Genomic DNA, 14,331 nt, shown 5'->3' on the forward strand with positions numbered 1-14,331 from the left:
TCATGATATTGATCTTGACCATTTTGTCAAAGTGGTGCAGTAATGGCACCAAGTAAGGTCCCCTACCTATAAAATGAAAAGTAAGATGCTGCAAGAGACTGAAAAGTGTTGAGGTTTTCTTTGTTTTTGTTGTTACTTTTTGTTGTTTTTAAACAATTCCACATCAATTAAAACAAGGTAGCAATGGTGGAAAAGCATAAGGCATAATCCTTCAGTATGAAGTTAACATTATCATTTCATTTATTTAATGTAGATATAAACATTCTTTTATGTTCTTGTTCAAAAGCTTTTATTTCTGTACTTCAGGACTGCTTTTTGCAGGAGAGAATCACTTCCTGCATCCTGATACGCAGGTATATGCAGCAACCAAAGTACTAGGTTCTTATTTACATAAAATGCTTGCGTTTCCAGAGCGTCTAGTGAACCTTGAAGAGGGATGTTCTGTTCTTGTGGGCCACAAAATTTCAGAAAACTTGGAGATGTTCCTCTACAGTATGTTCATTGAAGTTACAAAATAAAATGTGGTTGTGTATAAAGATTATCCAGTTGTTTGTAGTTCAAACCTGAAAGCAGTACTTGATGTATATTGACTCAGAAAAGAAATAGAAGTGATTATACTTTAACTTCTAAAAGCCCTGTGATTCTGGTGAAATTAACATAAAAAAAAATTAAAAAATTTGTTCTATGGAAATGATCTGCCGTCTGATAGTCCTCTTCAATTTTCCTATGCTCTTGTGAAATAGGCAAATATTATTCTTGTTTTGTAAATGTGGGAAATGAAGTGGAAATTATCTTGCCCAAGGCCAACTCCATTTGCCCTAGAATGCAACTTACCATTGAACACAAGAGAATATATGCTTCATAACACTTATAAAGCTGATAAAGAGATGTTATCTTGAAAACCAGTCAAGGTTTTAAAAATGCATTAAATAAGTGCATGTCCTCCACCTTGATTGAATTCCTGTGCTACTTGTGATTTTGTCTATTTCTCATTTTTTTATGATTCTATTTCTTTTGCTGATGACCAAAAAATTCTTAAAACAGCAGAAACTTTCTTGACTCTCCATCAGAAAAAATGAATTACAAGTGAAGTGTTGTCAAAAGATGCGTACTCTAAAAGTAGACAATTCATTTCTTTAGTTCTCTGTTATTTCCAACGTAGTTATTTGTAATGTTCTCTCAGCAGGTTTCACGTAACGTGGTGGGATATACACACACAAAGTTAAGCTAACCATCGTCCTTTAAGGAGGTCTGGCTTCACCTGATCTAACATCCAGAGATGGAGCTCTGGCATGCTGCAAGCCCACTCGATTAACTGGCGTACCATATTTACTGGTTGTCTGTATTTCACACTGATCACGGTAGAGAAAGCTAATTGTAATTGTCGTCCATTAACCTAATGAGCTTGATGGTTCAGTTCTTGCTTTTGCATCTGTAGTGCCCGCGGTTCTTTGACATGGCTGTTACGTTAGGCAGTACTCTTTTATGGGATTTTGTTGTCTATGCTGTGTGAACACTGGGCACTGTAATACTTCTTGAATCTTTCTGTACTGTCTTCCCTGTAGATTTCCATCTCCTTGTACTAAAGATAAAAACAGTAACTATGGATCCAGGGACTTGTAAACCAAAGGCTTGTGGTTATTCTTTCTGTGTATCTGGTTGCTCTGAGACTGTTACCTTGGGAGTATTTGGCTGCTGTCCTCCTGTGGGTGAGTTTATGTTCAGGTTTTTCAGCTTTCCAGTTGCTTTTTTTTGCCTCTGCATGTTAAGCGTTGAAGTATTCCATCTTCTGTACTTAGTCTGAGTGACTCTTGAGCTGCAGTCAGTGTTGCAGTGAGGAGCAGAACTCCCTCAACTGCTGCGAGCCCAGGCAAAAGGGACACTCACTATGCAAAGGCAGGAAAATAAGTTTTCCTAAGAGTTTAAACAACTGATCTTTGTGGACTTTTGCCTTGCTGAACTGTGGAAGCTGAAAGCTGACCGAAACTTTTCATATCAATGAAATGAAAGGATTGGGTAGAATTGGGCAGTCAAAAGCCTGATTCTGATGCTATGAGATACATTAAAGGATCCTGCTAGAGGCATGTTAGCCCAACTTTGGATTGTGGAAAGTAATAACAGAAGCTTCTGTTTTTCATGAGGCTCTTCTGAGGTCATTAGCTTTTTCTGCATGTAACCACCAGTCAGCAGGTCCACCAACATTTAAGATTTAACGGATAATATTGTACGTGTATTAAATGTTCATACTGCAAACTGTAGCTTTGCTGAAAAATGTATGACCAAAGGCAGTGTAGGCTCTTGTTTCTCGAGCTCTCATATGTCGATCGCAACTTCCTGAAGTCATGATGATACTCAGATCCACATTGCACCAGCTACTTTGCCTGAATGGGTTAGGATGGGAATGGAATTCACCTCCCTTTAGTGAGGTGATGAGTGTGTTTAAAGACTTATCCAGCAAAGCGTCTAGCAGAGCTTCCAACATTTGCCTGAAAGCAGATCCCGTGTGCTGTAGTGCCTGGATCCATGATCCATAGCGTCCCAGTGAAGTTCTGTCCCCGGAGTGGCATTGGCAAGCATGTCCACATGAGATGTGGACACAGTGGTGACTTAGGGTGGAGTAGCCCCCTCTCCTGGCTACCGGCATGGTGACTTCCTCCATGTGCCCGGCAGGGCATAGTCTTCAGTGTCTCTTTGTTAGTGCCTGACAGCCCCTCCTGCCTGCTGGAGCTTTCTGTTTCTATTGCATAGCAGCAGTTCTTTAATCAGAAGTCTTGTTAGTATTCAAGGATAATTGATCCGACTCTCTGGTAGGGGGTGGGGACCCAGCCTTGCGTCCTTCTCCTGCTTGCCACCCCCAGTTTGACCCCTGTTGTCTCTTTGTTTTCTCCCGTTAAGTTTGTGCCAATGATGTGTGTGTGCTGTTTTTCCAAGCAGCCTGAAGTTGGCTGTAACCAAGAGCAGCAGTTAAATAGAGCCCGATTTCCCCGCTTCCTGGCGTTTAGTTTTTCGGCTCCATTTTCTGGTCTTCTGTGTTTTTGATTTGCAGAGAGGGAACTTACTTGGTGCCCCTGGGCATCTCTAAAACCCATTAGAACAACCTCCATTATTTCCCTGTACTTAGAAATCCTCCTCCTTTAGTCCCAGCATCCATCAAAATAATGTATCCTCTGTAAGGCCCTCTGGAAAATGTTTAATGGGATCTTTTCAACCTCAAGGACGGTTCCAGTTTGGAAGGGGGAGGGGATGTGGCTAATGGAAGACCTGACTGTGACTCGCAGTCCGCCTGAACTTGGCCTGTGTTGGCTCTCCCTGCACCTCCATGCCGAGGCAGTGCTGAACGGAGCGGATCCAATGCTGGGATCAAAGCTGGAAACAAAAGGCTTTGGGAGAAAAATTTCCCATCTGGCCAAGAGGCAGCCACACAAAGGTGGTGCATAATTTATCATTCGAGGTTTATTTCTTCTGTACTTCTTCTGGAGAGGGAAGAAAAAAGAAATGACTCTCCTGCTGTTTTGAAGGGGATAAGTGATGGCTTTGGGACTTGAGGCGGGAAGTGACTAGAGGTACCACGGAAAAGCCTTTTCAGGACAGTCTATACCCAGCCCCTCTCTTCGCAGACAATGTCAGGCATTCTTTCTTTCTTTTTTTTTTCTTTTTCTCTCTTTTCTTTTTTTTGCAGGGAACTATACTTGCCTTTGGAATTTTCAAAGAGTGAGTACTCTAACTTCCCTAGTCATTCCCAAGTCCCAGTGCATGGAGTGGAGCTGGTCTTGGCAAAATCAAGTTGTTTGCATTTCTGAGCTATTTGTCTTACCTTAAGGATTGGTGTAAGTGCTGTGGCTCTGTGTAACACGGAGGAAGAGGCTACATTTGCCTGAAGGGTTTGTAGTCTAAATTAGACATCTGATAAGGATCAGGGATGTGATAATTCTAGTGGGATAGATAAGGTCCAATATTAAAATAGCATAGCTTTCTAATTAAATTTCCTTCAGCTTTGGTTTAATGGGAAAAGCTTCTGAAAGTCTTTCATTCCAATTGCTTCTTAGAACTAGGATGGAGTATTTTTGGGAGTAGGAGTTGGCGAAGAAGACTAATGAAAGCCAGTAAACGGGGAAATAAGGATGAGGAAGGAGATGTAAGAGTAGGGTAAACCATGAGAAGAAGGGAAGGGGATATAGGAGTACAGATACCAACAGAAGCAAAGATAGGCATTTTGAAATGTGTGCCAAGGACTTGATCTGGCAGAGGAACAGAAGAGCTGTGTCAGGAGATCCAAGTGGAATAATTATATGAAATCTGATGGCAGAAAAAGTTGTTAGGTAGTATAAAGCATAGATGATTTAAAAGTGAACAAGAGCACTGAGCAGGATTTAATTGCTGAAGTAAGGAAAGAATTATTTTAGTAATGCTTTAAAAGAGGATATGAAAACGTGTTAGGTATCCTCGACAGTAGAGTTCCTGTCCTAGTGCGATGATGTCAAGAAGTATCAGGAGCTTAGTAGTGAGGGCAAGGGGTAGAAAAGGAGACACATGCTGGGTTAGTGCTGAGATGGTAAGCCCATGAGATAAAGGTGGTGATGGAACTGTCTGCAGCTCTGGAATGTGGGACAGATCAGGCTTGGGAACGGGTACAGCCAGAAGGGTTTTTGAGTGGGATGCCTGGGAGGATATTTGAAGAGCAGTCCTGTCTGGAAAAGTGTTATGAAATGGGAGAGTGGAGTTGAGAAGCAGTCAGGAAGCTGGAGATGGTTGCCTGGCAAAAGGCATGAAGTGAGATTAGGAGATTACTTTAGGTTTGGAAAGGAGTCTGGGTACGGACAAGCAACAGGACTGGTGACAGAAAATAACACCTTTTCTGCAAGAGGAGGCTACCTCTCTTCCAGTAAGAATTGCTCTGTGAAGGAATGACTCATTAGAGAGAACTGTTACAACATAGACATGTGATGTTCCCAGCCTCCTTCTCTGAAAGGATCAGAAGAAGCATTGTGTGACTATGCAGGAAGGTTAGAGGGAAACATGTGCTCTGCTCCTTCAGCCTGTATCTCCAGCTCTGTCAGTTAGTTTGATTTGATGACAGCTGGTAGTGTCGGGGAGAGGTTTCTGCCTGAGGTGCAGCCATTCACTGTAGTAGAACATGTCTCATGGGATCTAGGATTAGAATAAACTAAAGACATGACTTCTTTTTTTTTCTTTTGTGCTCCCACCCAATTTTAGTTCTAAATTTTCATAACTGCTGAATAGTCAAAACCTTTCTTTGCAGTTCTGAGAGGAGGGGAAGAAAATGGGAAGTCTCAGGATTTTGGGATTATTGTTTGCTGTTTCTGCCCTAAGCTCCTGAGCATAATGATAGAAAGTGGTTTTTTTTGTTGTTGATTTGTTTTGTGTTTTTTTTTTTCTACAGCTCCAGATATGTTTTTCTTCTCACTGTGATTTTTGAGCCTATTACTCTTGAAAAGCCTGTGGTGTTTCTTATAGCTTGAGGATATGCCCCTAATTTGTGCTGCCTTTTGAAAAGGGGCTTGATCAGCATAGTGACTATTCGCATGAGGAAAAGCAAAATTGGTTTGGCTGTGAGAGAAGACTGTAGACTTTGTGGCATGGGAAAGGGAAATAGATGGGAGGTTGCCATTCTGGATGTTTAACAGTGAAGAAGCATGAAAGGATGTCCACAGAGGAATGCTGGTGGACTCGCATTTTTGTCACAAATCCTCAAATAGAAGTAGTCAGTGTCTTACTCTTAGCGTAATGTGGGACTAGGTAGGTAGGAGACGGGGTCAAAACTCTTGATGAGGGCGTTTGTAGTTGCCCTGCAAACAGGAGTAGGTTTAATACAGTTTGAAATGACAGTTGTATTCATGCAGTGTTACAGTGGTGAAAATACTTCTTTCTTGGACATTGATGTGGAAACAAGGAAGGGACTGAGTTGGTCTCATTCGTGAGGTTACTGTCTTTTACTGTCTTTACTGGGCTTTAGGGAAGACTGCCCGTGGGTCCTACTTCTTTCCTGTACTTGGTCAGTGAACAACAGTTGCAAGCCAGTGTTGACTCACAACCAGCTGATTCATGGCTGGTTAAGATGGCTCTACTGAGAGGAGGGTAGTAACCTCATCTGCTGTCCCAGTCTGAACAGTCATTGCCCATGAATCAACACCCTCTGTAGGCTTTTGTTCACTGCATTTCTGAGTAAAAATAATTCAGACCTGCAGTCAGCACTACCTTAAACAACTGAAGGCTTTTAGACTTTTTTTTTTTTTTTTTTTTTTTCAGGCCCAGAGTTCTTTTATCTCTGGAGTAGGTGGATGTTCTGCCTGTGCCTCAGCTCCTCTGGACGGGCAGTTTTGCTGTTTCTGCATCTTTATCAGATCCATTAATTTCTAAGCTACGAGTACTCAAAGGCTTCTCCCCTGCCTAACGGAAGAAAAACCTTGTTGATCCCTGCCTTCTACAGCTTTCCACAACTAACTTCTTTGGCTTGAAATGACTCACCTACTCACAAGAGAAACTCATTGTTTCTCTGGCATTTCTCTTGTTTCTGACCTGCCTTCTGTGAAGTGGAAGATGAGAAGCTGTGATCTTTTGTTGCTCTTCGTACAAGTTCCAAGCTAGAACAAGAGTTAAGTTTTTCAGTCATCATCTATAGATTTTTTTTCCATGCTTCGTTCTCACTTGTTATGATCTGATATTTACCGACAGCTCTTTAGAAAACTGAAACTTCAAAGGAATGTGCAAAAATAAGTAATTCCTGTGACATTGTGTAGTAACATTTTGTTGCTTGTTCTGCTGGAGAAGCAAAGTCTTGAATAATACTTAGCTTCTCTTCTTCCTCCATCGTCAGATTATGAGTTTCCAAAAAATGACCCATGACCATTTTCCGTGCTGCAGATATTTTTGAACAAACTGGCAGGGAAGAGGAGTGGCAAGCACTTGCCTACTTTTAACACTTAAAAGAAAGACACTGTTTAGCTTAATTAGGCACACAGGGCCAAATCTAATGTGCTTACGTTATGGAACTAATGGGAGATATGGGGTGGATTAAACCTACGTACCATCCGTCAGTTGTAGGATAAAAGTAAACAGTACTCAGAGAGAAGCCTTCGAGCGAGGAAGGGAGTGAGGCGGAGATGACATCTTTGGTGTGTACATCTTGACTTACTCACTCAGGCAAAACAGCCTCTGAGCTCAGGCTTCTGATTAAGTGACTGGGACAGCTGCCAAAACACCTAAATTTGCTAGCTAATGTACTGCAGTGCATTGGTCCTGCAGGTTAAATTCAGGAAGGTGTGATGTGTTATCTGGGTTGTTTTGGTCTTTTTCTCAAACAATGTCGTAACAGCATGCTTTTCATCCTGTATTTCAAGGTCTTAAAATAAATGTGGCTGGGATGCTAAAACTGCCTGTTAAAAAGTTGTGAGGAAAGAGGGCCGTCAGAGTTGTGCCACAGAAGACCAGATATGCCGCAGGAGCCAGTTTTTCTGACCGTGCAGTCTGCATACCAAAGTCTTCAAGGTATATGCTATTGAGCCCTGTTCCCTTTAGAGATAAGTAGAATGGGGAGAGAGTCACAGGAGGGAGAAGACTGTAACTGTGAGAATTTTTCTTCTGCAGGATAGGGCTGGGCTGAGCTGGGCATGCAGCAAGGTCCTGCACTATCCAGCCTAAAGGGCCCTTGTGTGCAGACAGCTCTGTGCCAGTGTGGCGATGCTGGTTACTTGGTGGTCCTAGCAAGTAAAGACTCACTTGAACTACTTAAATACTGAGATCTATAAATACAATACATGGATTTTCCTGCTATGCTATTTGATAGCAAATTAAACTCAGCTTCTACAAGAATGAACTCCAGAACTCTGTATATTCTTACACTGTAACCAAATGGAAGTTGGAAGTTACTGATTTTCAGATCTGCAAAGACTTGGTAGAACTACATTTATGAAATCTGTATAGTGGTGGCTATAGAGTAGAACTGGGAGGATTTCCATTTTTGGTGTTTCCATAAAACTTGTTTTTGCAGCTATCTCAGCTGAACAGCAAAAGCCACCTAAAAGCCTCCTAAAAGTACTGGAAACCATAGACTGAAACCAAATGAAAATTCTGTCCGTTCCTATGAAAACTGTGCATGTGGGATTTGGCACTTCTTTTGAGGCTAACGAGGCAAATAACTTAATCCAAAATCCTTCTGCTTGAGAAACAAATCTGAATCTAAACCAGAACACAGGTTTCTGTAAGAAACAAAAAATGCACAAACCTAGAAGCCAGCTAGGTTTAGTTATTATACTGGCAGATAGTTTTGCAAATTTCATTTATTTCTAAGTCAAGCTTTTACCAAATACTGAAATGGCATGTGCGACTTTGAGTTGGATACAACGATAGCTCTGTAAGTAAAACTGTAGATGTCTGGGAAAGAGAAGTGAAAGGAGACAGTGGGAAGGAAATCTTCAAATCTTGTGAGTAAAATATAGAAGAAGATTAGAGAGAACAAGAAAACACTTTACCTTACTAGAAATGAAACATTATTCCTTGGAATATTTTCATGTCTGTCACTGGACTCCGTGTGATGTAGTCTTCTCTCTTGAAACCTTTGTGGAGGCAAACACTTCATGTGTTAAATCCACTTCTGGGAGAATCTCAGATGTGCTGTCTCTTGCATGTGGGTAACACTTGCAGAGCTTGTTTTGCCAATTAAAGTGTCTTTGAATTGACTGTGGTGAGATGTGGCACAAGTTCTGATGCAACTTGAGAGTCTTTGTAAGTGCTGATTTTGATGAGAACTCCTCTAAAATCTCTAGTAATTTTGTTTTCATGTTGCTGTTGTGAGTTGGCTCCTTGCTTTCTGTGGTCCTTTGTTATATGGTTGATGTTTGAAAATGAAGAGTCTTCCATCTGGTTAAGAAATGTCATTTATCCTTAGAGGCCTGAACTACTGGCTTCTCTAGTAGGAAATAAACAATGTTTCCAACTGTCCATAATTATCACCCACTGTCTTCCTGCAGATCCATGTCTAGAGGCACTAGAAGAAATTGCTTATGAAGTACAAATTGCATTTTTGCTGTCCCTAAATGATAGGCTGGACGGTGACTTGTTTGAAGCATGTGCAGTGGCTTGCTTCAGGTGACATTATAAGCCACTTGCAATTACATTTCTACGGCTACATTGCTGATTTGGAGTCAGGTTGAGTATAATCTAACTTTATAGGAAACATTACCTTCAAAATACAGTTTGAGAGTAGTACAAAGCCCATATTTTAGGATATCAAAATGAGAAGTTTTTTTTTTTCCTGCTGCCTTTTGCTCTCAGTAAACCCAATATCTCTCTTGGTGAAGGAGGAAAAATTGCGTTGGGGCTGCTAGGATGTTGTCATTGCTGAGGATTGTTATCTGCTTGGAATATATGCAACTTGGCCTATAGCTACACATCTTCCTTGATGCATGGCTGTGGTTTCACATTACACCTAACCTAGCATAACTGTGGGTTCCCCCACAAAAGCAGTCTCGCTTTTCTTGTCCATTTGATAGGTTTGCGTGTGTGTGTCTGCTGGATCTGCTTATTGATTTGTCAACAGGTAACCTGCCAAACAGTGAAACCAGTGATACCACAGATTATATGCTATTGGCAGGTGTGGACTTCATTGAGGGATGGAGAGAGGCAGGGCCAGCCTATTTTTTTTTTTTCATTTGGCAGTGGCTTGCTGCTACTTCATCTTAAATGAAGTTTGGAAGGACCAGCCCTGGGAACAACAGGAGGCGAGAATTCAGGCCCATGATTCAGTTTCTGTGGCTTATATAAAAACATAGGCCTCTTTATTACATATATAATGATTTAATGCTGTATTAGTGTCAGGATGCAGTGAAAGATCAACTTATAGATGTCGGCACTGGTGCAGTACATTAGTTAGCAATGCCTTTTGTGGTGGAAACAACTTGAAGCAAATACCTTCTATATTATTTTACTTGGGCAAATGCAGACTTATGTTCTAAATTGTTGCCAGAGAAATTGTCCATCTAACTATGAAAAGCTTTATCCCCTTGCTAAGTTCTTGACTATTCTTCTTTAACCTCTTAAATGACTGATCCATAATGAAGAGTTGGGTTTTGACCCATAGTTGCAGAATCTGGATTCATGTTTTGGTCTTCCCACCCCTCCACTGATGTGGCCATGTTGTGGTTTGACAAGCCTGGCCTGGACATGCACACGCAAGGAGGCACAATACCACCTTCCTCTTGAGGTGATGTAGAAATGGCAGTGATGACTGTAAGCGTCTGGTTGGTGAAAGGAATACAGAGATAACTGTTTGGAAACAAAAGCTGCCTAAACAGCAATTTTTCTTCTCCCTGAATGAATATGTGGCAGGCTGAAGGGGAAGATCTGCGTGGGCTGGATCTCACACATGAGTTGTCAATTGGATCATGTAAAGATCCACTCTGATGGAAATTAGAGTTTTGCATTGTTATATGCACTGTACGCATACAGTAAGGGCAGTCCTTGCTCTGAAGAGTTCTTAATTTTTGAATGTAATAAATTGACAGAAGTATCAAATAACAAGGAAAAGCTCAATGAAATACTGAATAACACACTGTTCAGTTTTTTTACCCTTTAGTCTGTTTATTGATACTTCTTGTTTCTAGTCTTCTCCATCCTTGGAATATATTCTTATTGAAACTGCATTTTTCCTATTCCTTTTTACTCCTTTGACATGCTGCATACTGCATTATCATTACTGAATGAACACATCTGGTACATGTGGGGTCTGATACAGGAAGAATGAAAATTATTTTCAGATGTAATGCCCTTCTGAAGGGATCTTGCTGCTGTTTTTGTCCTAGGTAGCATGTGTTCCTGTTTTCTGCCAGTGTATTCAATACGTGATTGACATTAGTCTAATGAGGGGAATTGTATCTGAACTAGCTTCCAAAAATCTTTTCATCCTCTCTGACTCTTTTAGTCTTTTTGCTGTCCTGACTTGTAACTGTTAGAGTGGATTGCAAATGGATATTTAACCATGTATCCACAAAGGTCGAGAAATACAAGAACAGAAGCATAACTTGGACTTGGTTAGGAATCCAAGTGTTACACCGTGGATTCCTGACTTGAAATAGTTTAGCTGCAGCCAATGCCAAATAATGATTATTAAATGTTCCTTTTGCTGCTTTGTTGCAGGAGGCTAGATTGCTAATTGCCAAGGTGGAATTCTGAAAATACGTGGTTGGCCTTGGTGGCCATATTCCCAGTAGCTTAAATGTTGTTTTCAATAAGCTTTGACTATCATCTGTACAGAATCCAACTTGAGAGCACCCTCTTTGCAGACAATGGCTTAATGACTCACTGTGGTGGTTAGACCAGGTGTGCTAATGATTAGGACTTTTTTCTTTTTCTTTCCTCTAAGGATATATTTGACAACTTGATTTCTGTAGGCAACAACATTTCTTCTTGCAAGCGTAAAGAACTGAACCATGGTAACCGGTTGCTTAAGAGCTTTTTTTTCTGCAGACTGAAATCAGTGGCTTTTTCTCTAATAAGACAGTTAATGTTTTTAAACATTTACAATACTTAAGTGTAGGATGATCTAATTCACCATATTTATTCCTTTTCATAAGAATTTTCAGCACAGCAACATGCATACCTTACTTCTAAATGCACAAACACTTGGTAAACAGTCTGTAAGTGGAAAATAACTCCTGAGACACTGCAGTAAACATGTCTGTAAAGTCATAAACAGGAAATGACCCTAGCTCTCCTGTCAGTTCAGCTCTGGTGCTGTGGTCCCATAAGCAGTGAAGAAGAAGGAAAAATTGAACTGGATGGGGTGAGGAGGAGTTGGAAGACCCTTCCAATTTTCCCCTGCTCAACCTGCACTGGGCCATACTTTCCCTGACCTATTTTTTTATCAGGCTGAGTAAAGATCTGTGCCAGCTCATGGAGGGGCGTGGGCTGGTGGCAGGGGAAGGAGGGCTGGCAGCTCTTTAAGCTACCACTACTGATGAATATGAAACCACAGTCTTGAAGTTTATTTCTCATTTTATGCAGATTTCAGTTTGTTTCAGGAGGACCTACAAGCTGTTTTATTGCTAGAGTGTAGTCAAATCAAGGCTGCTTTCTGTCCTTTGCTTATCGTGCACAAACAGATTGTGTTTTGGAAAAATATCTGGCAAAGAAATCAAGAAACTAGATTATAGCATGAAGGGCAGAAGATCATATCTTCCGCATGGAAAACAGTCAAGCTCTGCTGAGGACATGATACCTAAATCATCTAGTCTGTATTTCAGTTTGCCAAGTATTTCTGCACTTTTGAGGAGGGACGTGGGAATGACTGCCAGAGTGCTGCATCAATTGGTAATTCCACATTGTTTGATAGCATACCAGAAAAAAATGGAAGGAGAGCGAACCTCTTAGCACTCTTCTCAGAATCTGAAATTGATGACATTCAACTTCAGGATAAAGGACCAGGAAATTGGAAAGCTAACTGAGCTCAGCCTCTGTCCCAAGCTGAGGTGTATGCTATCATGACCTTCATGCTGTGTAGCTTAGTGGCATACTGTGGCTGGCATACGGTAGATATGATCTTGACTCATCAAGACTTGTTGGCTGAAGGTCCAAATGTGCTAGATGTTCTTACTTAGAGAAAGGTTTGCAGGAATAAATATTGTGTTCTCACAGGGACTTGGAATGTGAGTGCATGGTACCAGGAATACTTAGCAAATTCAATGAAGTTATCCAACCACGTACTGAGACCTTTTGGCCCCCACCACAGAAATCCGCATTTTTGTGACTGAAAAAAAATCACTTAACTGCATAAGCATTAAAATAGATTACTACATAATTCTTCCAGTTAGGAAAGGCAGGAAAGTTGTCTGTGTCCAGCTGGAAAAAAGAAAAACAGGAACTTCTCAAGGTAGTTTGTAATTACTGGAGATAAAGTTTGGCTACAAATGGAACTAACTAGGACAGTTGCCCTGTGTTTCTGCAGCATCTCTGCTGCCATCCAGTCATTTAAGGTAGCATTTATAACGATGAGAGGCTTGGGTCGTTCTTTCATCAGAGAAAGTATGCTATACTTGGCTGGATAACGTCACTTCTTGCTGTGACCACAAATTGCCTCAAAAGCTTGATTCAACTTGACTTGTCTCCCAAAAATACAGTGGAATGAGAGAAGGAAAATGGCTCTCAAGTCATTACAGTAAATGCATCTGTAAGAACAGAAAATGACACAGTTTCTTGTTGTGGTTTTTGGCCCTGAGATGATGATTCTAGTGTAAGGCAGTATGCTAGCATGTAAGGTGAACTTTGTCTCTGTAGACAGAAGAGGTTATAAGTTTTTTTTGTCTTTTTTTTTCAATGCCAAAAGTTCTTTTTCCAGGGCTGAGTGGTATATCTACTGAAATGAATTCTGAGCTTTGTGAAGAATTTCTTTTTTTTTTTTTTTTAATATTAATTTAGATTTCGTGCACCTCAGGTCTTGGAGCTTAGTCCAGGAAATAGTATGAAAAGAGATCCTTAATTATATTGTTAATACTGGCGCTTCTCATGAGAAAAATCTGCAGGCATCTTCAGCCTGATTTTGTATGGAAGCAATGGCTATTTCAATGTGTGTGCATATCTTCTCACTCAAAAAGACTGGTCCCAGAGAATAAGATTCATGAAGATAGGCAACACAATAAAGAGGAGGCACCATGTAAGTGACTGGGCTGTAGGTGAAGATTTGTTGTGAATTTGCATTTTGTTAGACATCAAAGCATCCACTCCCTGCATTTGGCAAGAGATGTACCAAAATTGACTATTAGAGATGGATCCATTTGAAACTGGCTTTGTTAGTTCTGCTTCTCATGCAGCTATTGAGATTATTCAGGTGTGCATGTTGGAATCTTGCTGGAAATATGCCTACGTCGAAGTTTCCAAGCAGTGGCTGTGGTCCAAGAAGTTAGTTCACCAAGCTGGGGAGATCATTCAGTCCTTGCTCATTAGGAGGCAGAAATGTTTAGTGGGCTGTAATTGGGTTGCATGTCAAGACTGCTCAAAAGCTTTGGCTGGTTTGGGATGTGGGTGCTTGGTACAGGCTGCTGGATGGTTCTGAAATAGGAATTAAAGTTTGGTGGTGGTGGTTGTTTTTCTGTTTGCTGAAACCTGTGAAATTGTTGGGCTGTATTTTATCTGTTAGGATTCTGGTATTCTGCTCATCTCCTACTTAAAAGAACACAGCCTCCATGGTCCTTTGTATGGGACCAAATTTAAATAGGGTATCTGAACTAATGACCATTCCCGGTGGCCTGCCCTGTGCCTCTGAATGGCTGAAGGCGAGGTAAATATTGCTGAATGTCACAGTTTACAGTCTGGCAACTTCCA

The 14,331-nt window shown here is 40.9% G+C and overlaps 1 protein-coding gene across 6 annotated transcripts in view; it reads left to right on the plus strand.

Annotated features, from left to right (window-relative positions):
* LRP4 (LDL receptor related protein 4) overlaps positions 1-14,331 on the plus strand; it is a 95,285-nt gene that overhangs the window by 16,797 nt on the left and 64,157 nt on the right. Inside the window, exon 1 of one of the 6 annotated variants that reach the window (XM_021401382.1) lies at positions 7,371-7,506. The exons of the other annotated variants lie outside the window; for them this stretch is intronic. Within the exon in view, the coding sequence (XP_021257057.1) occupies positions 7,452-7,506 (55 nt within the window). The 5' untranslated portion in view covers positions 7,371-7,451. Of the gene's footprint in view, positions 1-7,370; positions 7,507-14,331 lie in introns of those variants that run through there. 6 annotated transcript variants of the gene reach the window in all.

Source organism: Numida meleagris, chromosome 6, assembly GCF_002078875.1.
Source record: "Numida meleagris isolate 19003 breed g44 Domestic line chromosome 6, NumMel1.0, whole genome shotgun sequence".
Lineage (NCBI taxonomy): Eukaryota > Metazoa > Chordata > Aves > Galliformes > Numididae > Numida > Numida meleagris.